The sequence below is a fragment of the Epinephelus fuscoguttatus genome, linkage group LG21 (assembly GCF_011397635.1).
Source record: "Epinephelus fuscoguttatus linkage group LG21, E.fuscoguttatus.final_Chr_v1".
Lineage (NCBI taxonomy): Eukaryota > Metazoa > Chordata > Actinopteri > Perciformes > Serranidae > Epinephelus > Epinephelus fuscoguttatus.
Window position 1 is genome coordinate 20,901,616 of NC_064772.1, and position 11,174 is coordinate 20,912,789.

General features: G+C 41.5%; 1 protein-coding gene across 1 annotated transcript; it reads right to left on the bottom strand.

The window, feature by feature from the left end:
• Positions 1 to 23: 23 nt before the first annotated feature.
• Positions 24 to 9,195, bottom strand: zdhhc23b (zinc finger DHHC-type palmitoyltransferase 23b). Its single transcript, XM_049565118.1, has 6 exons — positions 8,867 to 9,195; positions 5,454 to 5,600; positions 2,909 to 3,598; positions 2,304 to 2,471; positions 1,016 to 1,285; positions 24 to 614 (listed from the first exon to the last, which is right to left on the bottom strand). Exons 2-6 carry the CDS (start codon positions 5,588 to 5,590, stop codon positions 566 to 568), a joined length of 1,314 nt encoding a protein of 437 aa, XP_049421075.1. The 5' UTR covers positions 5,591 to 5,600; positions 8,867 to 9,195; the 3' UTR covers positions 24 to 565.
• Positions 9,196 to 11,174: the final 1,979 nt, after the last annotated feature.

The following is an 11,174-nucleotide window of genomic DNA, read 5'->3' on the forward strand; positions in this document are numbered from 1 at the left end:
TGCAAACATCACAATAACACATGCACCTTTCTCACGTTCATTTAATAAAAATAAATAAAATACATTTCATACAAAGACACAACTGGACCCATACAATTTTTAGGATACCATAACAAGGAGCTTTCAGTCCCTTCAATAAAAGCAGCAACAGTGTAAAACACTAACTTCTCAAGGACATTAATGTGCGTTGATTTATTTGCTTCTGTCACATGTTCACAGCTGTTTAATTCAGTTTGAAACAGCTCAAGAGAATAAAGGTAACTACTCACATATTTATAACCATCCAATCATTCATTGTGTTTAATGCAATGACATGCTGTAGAACTTTAATTATCCTGATTATGTGGCTTGTGCTGAGATGTTTCATTCATCTGTGATAAATATCCATGACATTTCAATTACAAGGAGGTACCCTGCTTTGTGAACACTGTGGATAAGTGTTTGTGGAGGACAAAGTGTGCAGAGACCACTGAACACCTCTGACCAATGTTTTGTGCAGGACTGACCAACTCCAGAGGCGCCATCTTGTTGCTGATGCCGTACTCAGAGAGAATGTCAGAACAGATTACTCAGTCTCATATGTATTCTCTTGTAAGCCGACTCCCAGCAAGGCACTAGAATGTAGAGGAGACATAAAGACAATGTTCAAGTCCGGGGAAGACAGTCAGCGTGAAGGAAACAGGGATATCTGATTGGCAGATAGACTAATGAGAAGTGGAGAGAGATTGAAGGTCAGTGTGAGCAGACACAGCTGCATAGAGGAGATGCCAGTTGTGAGTGACATTAATGGCAGTGAATGCATCTTATTGGGGTTGGTAGTTGTTATTGCTGTTGTGTCAAAGTCAGAGCAATTCAGTAACTGTAGTAACCCAGCGATGGCAGCTCTCAGGTTTGCTGCAAGCAGAAGGAGAAATCAGAGTGAAAGGAGCAATGCTGCCATCCAGTGGACATGAAGAAGAACACCAACCAGAAGCTCCACACTTTTAAAATCAAGGTTGGGTAACAAGTCTCTTACACCAGGTCTGTTGGGACGGGAGAGGGTGGACTCAGTTTATCTCCCATGGTCATGAACTCTGCCCAGTTGCCACGGAAACCTCGGGAGTAGACGCCGGTGTCCACGATGAGTCCCCAGCAGGAGCTGCGAGCAGTTTTGTCTCGCAGGGCCGTGCGGGCCTCGCGCTCGGTTACATTGTAGCTGACGTTGATGACCTGCACCAGCAGCAGGTGGAGCAGCCCACAGGTCACGATGCTGCTGTACCACACACAGGTGAAGCAAAGTGCAGTGCTGAAAGACAGACATTGAGGAAGGATGGTAAATAAAAAATACTCATTGGTGCTCTCTGGTCTGCATAGTCATAATAGTAAACAGTTGGCATTTCTTTACTGGGATTTCTTCTTACTTGTTTTCTGAACTGTTCTCATCCTCTGGCCTGGGAGCAAAAATAATGAATGTGGTGTAAGCTACACGTACACGAGGGTTTCAACACATTTTTACCAATGAATTTTCAAAACTTTTCCGTAACATTTCCATCATACTTTATCCCATTCCCATGACTTCATTTAAGTAGTATAAAATCAGTAATGTTAGGCCTATGTTGCACTTACAGCACGCAATAATGGGGCTCTTTCTCAAGTGTGCTATGACAGGCATAGCAGCAAAATGTACAACATACCAGTGCTGGCAGCCTCTTGGTTGTCTTGATGCTTTTTCACTTTAGCATGGCTGATCAGAACAGCTTCTACATGTTGTTAACGTCATAAGTTTTGGTGCAGAGATACATCTAGCGTGAGTAAGGTCTGCCTCTCTCTAAAGTCATTTTATGTTCAAAGCAATACATTATTAAATACAAACTTCCCAAGCATTTGCAGATAAGCAAACTTCTCGCACTTTCTAACTTTACTTGCTCATTAGACTTTCCCAATGCCAACTAGCTGCATACGCCAATCATTCGACACTAGTAATGTTTCGGTGGTCATGAAGTGCAGCACTACATTGTAAATTGGTAATACAAGAAACAGATTTCGTGTAACATAAAATGTGTTTTGGGATTTTTATGAACATATTTTATACAAAAATAGTATATTCAAAACTTTTCAAAAACATTCTGTCAATTCCAAATCATTTCCAGGCCTGGAAAACAGTCTAATTGCATAGCTTTTCTAGGAATTTCACAACTGTGTGAACAAAAATGTACATCAGAATAATGGAGCTTCAGAATTAGATAAATATTAACTTCAAGGGAATATAATATTTAATTGACCCGGTCTGGAGTGTACAGAGTGTATGTCTTTGCTCTCAGTACCTGTACTGGTCATAGACCCCAGGGCAGTAGAGCAAGGCAGTGAGGAGGTATTGGTTCGGACACACGCTCTGCAGCACCAGGGTGATCCCGTACAAGGACGTCAACAGGAAGAGGACGAGCGTAAGCAGGAAGCTGCGGTGATTGGCCTGCCCCACACAGCTGTTTATCCTACCCAGGCACCCACGGAGGGGACGCACAAACACACAAGTACACACACAGGCAGACAGAACATGGTACTGAGACCCCAGGGTTTCACTACACACATGCAGGACCACACGTATAAGTGTAGGAGAGGATAATGGCGATGAACTGTTCACTTGTAGCTGAAGTTGACACAACATACAAATATGGTTAATAAAGACACAGCAGGTGTGAACAGGACAAACACTCATTCAGTCTGAGCTGATTACATATCCTGGAAAGAAAGACAGTCGCTTAAGGGCATTGTTTTGAAAGTTAGAAGGACTTCTTTTAGATTTATTGCATTGTTTGTGCTGGAAAGAGGAGCAGGTGACAGACAAGGAAATGTCAGTGTTTGAGATGTGAGACAAAGTGGAAGAAACAGTGATGACAGGCCGAGTGAGAGGCATTTTAATGGAACCAACCAGACACAGTGGTGGTCGAGACGCAGCACGCAGACACCACAGATCCGACAATGTCCCGCCCTTGGGGGCCGCACCACCCTGCACACCGGACACCAGTTTCTTCGGCTGGTTTCCTTCTGCTCCATCCCTGCATGCTCCGGTGATCCCGCCCGGTTGGATACTGTCATCGTCACATCCTGCCTCCCGCCGTTGACGGCAGGGTCCCTGTCTGCCAGAGGGCTGTAGTATGTCACCGTGCTGTGAACGGACTCTTGGTTTGGCCGCACAATGCCAGGTTCTCTTTTGGTGTGGAAAAGGGCTGCCAGTGTGAGTATGACTCCTAAGGTTACCATCACTAACTGGACCAGGCCAACATCCCCGCGGGGAAACACCTCAGTGATGAACAAGTAGTACATGTACGCCAGGGAGAAGAGGGCCAGGCTGAGGAAGAAGAGTGTCTGTCCCTTCTTGCGATGGGTGAAGTAATAGTACCACAGCACCAGGCCGGGCAGAGCTGTCAGAGTCACCATGCCGAGCAGGAAGTGGAGGGCAGCGAGGTGCAGCAGGACAGGAAGGAGAATAAGAGGAGGGATGACGGACAGTTCCACTTTTCGGGCTCCACCCCACAGCCAGGGCACACGAATACGGTCTGTGACAACTGCGGCCAAACTTGACAGGGACTCAGGCTTCTGAGGCTCCCTCTTCAGAAACCTGAATGGGTAAGAAAAAAAAAACAATTATTCATAAATTGGTAAAGCCACCAAGTGGGCAAACCTTCATTAACTTGTTTTGAAGAATACATATAAACCTCTCTAAAGCCTGACATTTGAGTTTAATGTCACAGCAGGGAGAGCACAGGTGTAGTTTCCCTTTAAGTTGAGATACTTACTTTAATCAAAAAAACTACATTTTTTTTATTATGTTTTGAAATAAAGAAACATATTTTTAAAATCTTAATCAGCACATTCAGTGTTTTAACTGGCTTAACATCTGATTAATTAATCAACTAATTGGTTTAGGTCTAGTTTGTGTGAGGTCATTTTAAGGCCAGAGATATACTTGCTTTGTAAGCAGGCATTCACATTGATAACTGGCTGCATCATGAACGTAAATGCTCACATGCTTGCCAATGTACTACTCGTGTTACTGGAGGATTCCACTAGAGGTCACACTTCCAAATTTGCATGATGTGGTTCCCAACTGGTGGGTCCGGTCCGAAAGTGGGTCGCAAGTCCATTCATAATGGACCGCAAGGGACTTGTGAACGTGTCAACTTTGTAAGAAACACACTTTATATTGAAGTACGGTGAATTTCTGACACAGAGCTTTTAATTTGAAGTGCCGTTTCCTGCTGTAGAGTGAGCGACTAAAGGACAGTTTCTTGAGAGAGACAGAAAACTAGCTCAACAACATGGCCAAATGCAAGTTTGATGCTGAATATATTAAACTGTTAGGACCTTAAACTAATGACTTAGGAGAAATCTGGACCCTGTGGCTGGACCAGTTGGGAACCACTGATGTAAACGATAAATATGGCAACACCCGAAGATGTTACTATACTGCTGATTTTGATATCACTGCAGAAAAAGTGACAGCAGTGAAATCAGTGAAATCGTAAATAAGGCCCTTAAATCAAGAATATCATGACAATGGCAAATATGTATGATACAAGCAAGTATTACCCCCCCACCCCCACCCCACACACACACACACAAAATAATTTATCAAATGAGAAGAAGAAGAAAAAGCCATGCGAAAGTAGTAAGATAGTAAAAGCCAACCCTAGATTCTCTCTTTGGTGTTTCACCTCACTACATTTGTATTTTTACGTTAGTTACGCTCTGGCACCTGGTTGCTATCTTATTTAAAGCCCTGACCTCACCTGAGCGCTATGGGGGTGCATGCGAGTTAACGTCCCAAGCACAGAAAATAAGAAAGTACAGGCAGAGGGCAGTCTCTGCAGAAAAATACACTGCCACACACAGAGTGGGTCATTCTGTCTTTTTCGGAAAATCCTGCATGGTTTATCTTTAAACTAAATGATAACGTCAGCATGCTGACATGAGAAAAATGACAACACAGCTAAAGTTTACCATCTTATTTTGCCACGATATTAATTCATCCTGTGGGAACACGAATGTCTGCATGTAAAGAACTTTGCCCTGCTGTTGGTGCCAGAGGAAATGTCAGAATCACTCAAGTATGTAGGATTCAACCTCCTGGGACCATGAATGTACAAAATTCAAAGGCAATCCATTAATAGTTGTGGAGATATTTCAGTCTCGATCGGACCGACCAACCAAAAGACCAATTAGAAATGTCAAACATTTGCTGGTTCCACCTTCTCAAATATGATGATTTCATGTTTCCTGCTGTTTTATATCATAGTACAGTGAATATTTACGGGTTTTGGACTCTTTATCAGATTTGAAGATGCCACTTTCGGCTCCGCGAAATTGTGATGGGCATATTTTCACTGACATCCTGACATTTTATAGACTAGATCGATTGTCAGTTACAGTAATCATTAGTTGCAGCCCCAGAGTTGTTGAATTTCATGACTCACCTGTCACAGGCATCATCCAGGTCCTCACAGTCACAGCAGCAAGCTGCCACATGGCTGCGCTCTCCGAGTCTGTTCACATACTCGCAGCAGCACAAGGTCTCCTCCTCCTCCAGCACCTTGTTGGCTCGCTTCTTCATGGTCGACGGCCTATCAGATCATAGAAAAGTTTATTAGCGCCGTGACTAACATTTCTGTTATAGATAAAACTAGATTCAAAGATGAGAAAAGTGGCAGATAAGAGACAGGAAGTGAAAGACAACAATTCTCTAAAAGCCCACTTTACTGCAACATGCTTTGCACACAGCAGCTTTCCAGCTATTTGTATGCGTTATAAATGGTGGAGCGGTTCCAAACAGATTTCCACCACGCCACACTGCAAAATAGACCCCGCTCACTTGACCCTACCCCATCTGACCGCTACCCTCACATCTGTCACACATCCATCATGCTTTTAATGATTTACAATGGTCTCACTGCTGCAGCCCGCTGGCTTGCTTAGACACACAGATGGATCTGAGGTTAGATGAGGCAGTGGGAGCATTTATAACAATCACAGGTGTTCAGTGTCCCCTCCATCACAGAGAGCAAGAGCAGTGGGATTAACCCTTCAGCTCAGTTAAACCTCTCTCTAGGGGGATCTGGCTCTGTTGACTAAGCCTCTGATTAGCAATAAATCAAGGCATGACATCATGTTTTTTTACTATTAGTCAGCCACTTATCAAACTAGCATCGTAGAAAAGACATCAGGCTCAGTAAAGGTCATCAGTATTTAACTGGTGAGTCCTCTGTGGCAGCCTTAAAGCAAGTTAAATGGCCTGAAGAGAAGACAGAAGGCTACATGTGCTGATTAATAAGTGTGTGGGTGTGTGGTAACACCAACTAGCACATCTGCTCCCTGACAAAAATAAATAAATAAATAAAATACTGATCAAGGATTCATAGCGTGACTGTGGTGGTGCTCAGCAATTTTATGTCCTCTTGTGACACTGAGGGATTTTCTGTTGTATGTGGTTTGACTTGTAAGTGCATCAGGACCCTAAAAAGCTTTTAAAATACAACTCAGGATGGCTGCTGCTGCTCACGACTGATGACTCTGTAGATGGGAATAAGAGTGGGGATGTATTCTTTCCTTAGAGGTCAAAAGATTACTTGATTTATCAATAGGCTGGAAGACAGAAAATGGACTGGCAACTATTTCAATAAACTGCCATTTCTAGCTTATAAATTGAGAAGATTTACCAATTTTCTGTATCTTATGTGATACTGAACTGAATACCTGACTCAATGTCACTATAGTTCTCAACAACAGTTTGGTGTGTCTGGACCTTCTGATGCAAAGCAACAGAATGAATGATATTACATGTAACCTTTTTACTGACAAGAATATATTTGGAGTTAACCCCTGTAACTGTAAATTAATTACATATGTTTTTCAGTAACTGTTACTAATTACTGTAAGAGTCACTTAAGCATGTATTTATATTTGATAAAAATGTCTGTGTTGATGTGACATATTGTATAGGTTCTGATTATATTTAAGTTAAAACAACAGTTTCTGTATATTTTCAATCGTGTATGGTAGCGGACTATACTAAAGTTATGTTTATGTTTGGCTTATTTATGTGTAAGAACGCAGGCACAAGTTATTTACGCCAGGTATGGTGCCATAAAGCAGTTTAGTGCAGAGTAGGACATTGTGGACAACACTGTGCGTAAAGAGCGACATGAGGTTTATGTTGATTCAGATTTTTTTGACAGTGTTATGCAATAATAGGTAATATGTGAGAATATATAGAAACAGGACATTGAGTCTGGAGAGGACCGTACAAGAGGTGTAATTTTGGAAGGACTTGGTCTGCCATTTTGTTGTTGTTTTCTATAATTACTTTTAAGTTTATTTTGTAATTAAATTGCATGTTACTCCCAAACACAAGTTAAATATGAAGCTACAGCTAAGGTGGCTGTTAGCTTAGCTTAGCATAAATGACTGGAAACAGAGGGAAACAGGCAGCCTGAAAAACTCTGCCTACGACCATCTCTAATGCACACTCATTATTTTATAACTTGTTTTCTCAATCCATTGAAAAAACAAACTGTTCAAATGAGTTGTGGTTTTATGCAGGTTTTTGTACTGGACTATTTTTTTGGCTGGGCACATACAGTCACTGCACTTGCTAAAAAAAATAGGCCCTTTGTATGCAGTCTTAATGCTAAACTTATCTAAACAGCTCCTGGCTTGGCTGTTACTTATAATAAGGAAGCATATAAGGAAGCTGTCTGTTTCTTTTCAAGTAATGACTTGTGGAGAAGGGGTGAGATTTAATAACTTTATACTTCCTCCCACTCCTTTTCAGATGTGTAACTATACATTGACAATTGCTTTTATATTATGGTTTTCAAATATTACTTTTTTCTGACTGTTTGCTTGCTATTATGTTCATGTCTTTTTTACATGTTCAAAATAAATATCAAATATCAGTATCAATATATCAATAACTTCATATTAAAGAAATAGATATGAGAGTGGTATCAATTCCACATTTAACTTTAGGCAAGAAAGTGCATGTCCCAAAATGCTGATCTATACTTATATCATATCGACTTGTGACTTATATTAATTTTTTATATGACAAATTGACCTTTAGATAGCCTACTAGAATAACATAATCAATTGCCTTTTCAGTCCATTAGATTCATTTTGCTACTAAAAAAAATGGCTGAAGTGAGATGAACTTTTTTGTCTATTAGATAAAACAGATGTTGACAAAGTCTTCCCTTGGGGACATAATTTACAGTTGAAAAAAAGATAACAAATCACAATATATTTTATCACAATACTCAGCGTATCACAATAATATTGTATCATGACGTAAGTATCATGATAATATCGTATAGTGGAGACCCACCCCTAACTTTCAGGCCACATTATGAAAGAAATAATATCTGTACATGTCTTATATTGATAGAAAAACTGTTGATCAGTATGAGTAAGATGACTAACAGCCTCTGCAGCTTGTGTCTTCATTAAAGGTGACCTAGTTGAGACATTATTGAGGATAATGTTACACAAATTAAATCATTTTTGAGATATTTATAAATCCTGTGGCTCAAAATTTGCTTTAACATTATGATAAATGGATCAAGCTGAAGCTGGTAGGTGTGTCTTGTCAGTCATTTTATGTGCAGGATATAGTTCCGCCATGCAGCCTACTTTGATTGAGGTTAACTGAAATAAACATTACTGCAGTCTGTGGTCACTGAACGTCTCATGACAGCCGGTTAATCACCGACCGCAGGGTCACAGTTGACCCAGATTTCACTTGTCATACCTGTAAACAAGCCGCAGGATCAAACGGGGCTTAAACGTGGTGCCAGAAACAGAAATTGAAAGCCGCAACACAGCTGTCACATACCTGAACACACACTGAGCTGCTACATGCCGACGCTTTGCAGTAGATATCGATTCGACTGAAGCAGTTTCCCCTCAGCCGGGCTCCTCAGTCCTCAGCGGAAGTCTCGCGCCTGGTAACGGCTGTCGTATCCGGTGTGTCTCGGAGCTACATGACGCTCCGTGAGCCAAGGAAGTCTCCAGAATAACAGCAGCCGGGGATAATATGGGTGGGTTCAAGTGTCCGAGGTCCAAACGCGGTTTTCTCACCGGGTATGTACCGGGTTCGGGTTCGCTGCTGAGGGAGACGTCCTGTGGCTCTGCCTCCAAACTGTTTCCCTCCTGACGTCAGAGGAGCTGGACTCTCCCCGCCCAGGGCACGTTTACACCCCCTGTCCTCACATACAGGACAGATGTGGGCCACACACTGCTTTTAATGCTGGGTTTAGCTCACTTTAACTACTTAAAATATACAGCTGAGCAGTTCAATCACTAACTGTGCACAAAAAATCAATTTTATAAAGATAATTCTGCTTAAAATGGGTCCTAAAAGCCATTTTCTTCACACAAATGAAACAATTTCCAGTAAAAGTATTTCAGACATAGTCCAAAACAAATTGAATTGTATTGAATACAGGATGGATATTCTTACTGCGCTAGTTCTTTCACGTTTTGAGGAAGTAGGCAAGGCAGCTTTATTTGTATAGCACATTTCAGTGCAGAGCATATATTACTCCTGTTAGATTATCCAAGATGGATTCAAGATTCAAGAAATTTACTGTCATTTTCACAGTAGAAAACTCAGCAGTTTGCACAGTAAGGCGAAATTCTTAAGTGCCAGTCACAAGACGATAAAAAAAAATGAATTAAAGTTAGATTTAAGAACAAATAAATAAAAAATAGCAGAAAAAATAAGCTTAAAAACATGAGTTCAAATGTAAAGTGCACCATGCCTCATGCAAACGTTGCAACAAGTTAGTTCAAGTCCAAGCAGTCAGTGAGTATGATGTGATGGGGAGGTGGCTGTGTTTCATGCATGTCTGATGGCCTGTGGGTAGAAGCTGTTGGCCAGTCTTGTGCTGGATTTCACACTCCTGACAAACATCAAGATTTATGCTGGCATAATTGTGGCTGCCCAGCTGTTAAAACACTCTGGTTAGAAGTGATATCTCTCATGTCAGAGTTTTTCAGTGTCAGTTTCCCAGTGTGCCCCAAAGTATGCTCGCTGGGCCTGAAATTGGACAGTAATGTTTGAGTATCTGTTGAGCGCCTACGGGCAGAGAGTAATTCTTCTAAATTGGAAGGAGCGTAAAGCATCCTGCTTCACAAGGGACTCTTGGCTGAAGGAATATCTGGACTTACTTAACATGGAACAGGCAGCCTGCCTGTTAAAAGACTTTGATAAGGGGCTGGAAGTCCACTGGGACACTGTCCATTACAGGGTGGAGTAGGCAGTGTAATAAAGGAATGTTTTTAGCTTTGACTTAAAAGTGGTCAGAGTTGGGGCTTGTCTAACATCATCTGGGAGGTTATTCCAGGTTTGTGCTGCATGATAACAAATCACCATGTTTTGTTCTGACTCTTGGGGCGGTCAGTAGGCCGGCCCCAGATGTCTTAAGGATCCTAGAAGGTTTATATGTCACAAGCATGCCAGAGATATATTTGAGAGCTGAGCCACAGAGTGATTTAGTATCATTTTGTGTCTTTTTTTTTTTTGTTGTTGTGTTGCGTGTATTCACAGCTGCTTTGCCTGTCTTTTCCTGGTTGGAACACATTACAGTGAGTTGAGTGACAAATGCAGATAAAGACCAGGGGGCACCCTGACAATTTGGACCCCTGGACCTGTGCCTAGTAGGCTTGTTGAGCAATTAATCCACGTATCTACCTAGTAGTACACCCACCTCATCAAATACCACAACACCACTGACTATACATTATATAACATTACCATTTTAAAGTACAAGTACTCAGAATTACAGTGTCCGAGTAACTGCACTTAGTTACACAACTGGATATTAAAATGAAACTTTATAGAAGTTCCTAAAGGGATAATTCCATACAGTATACAGCGGGAGACGGTGTAGACGGTGTAGAAGGTGCAGACGCTGCCACTATCATATATCCTAAGGATATTAGGCTTATAGATGACATATAGTATTTCCTCTAGGAGTAAATAAGGACAGGCTACTGTTCAATAATTAAACACAGTCTTAGTAGTTTTGTATTTCACCTCTGATAAAGCAACAAAGAGACATTTGGCTTTACTCCTGTTTAGTTTAGTCTAGTTTCTTTTTCCACCAGCAGCATACAGGACACAGTGTGCAGCTCCTGCC

Excerpts from the sequence above, each read along its gene's own strand:
- zdhhc23b (XM_049565118.1), bottom strand. The coding sequence starts at position 5,590 with ATGAAGAAGCGAGCCAACAAGGTGCTGGAGGAGGAGGAGACCTTGTGC. Across the intron at positions 3,599-5,453 it reads CTGGATGATGCCTGTGACAG|GTTTCTGAAGAGGGAGCCTC; the intron begins GTGAGTCATGAA and ends TTACCCATTCAG. Across the intron at positions 2,472-2,908 it reads CTCGACCACCACTGTGTCTG|GATAAACAGCTGTGTGGGGC; the intron begins GTTGGTTCCATT and ends GTGCCTGGGTAG.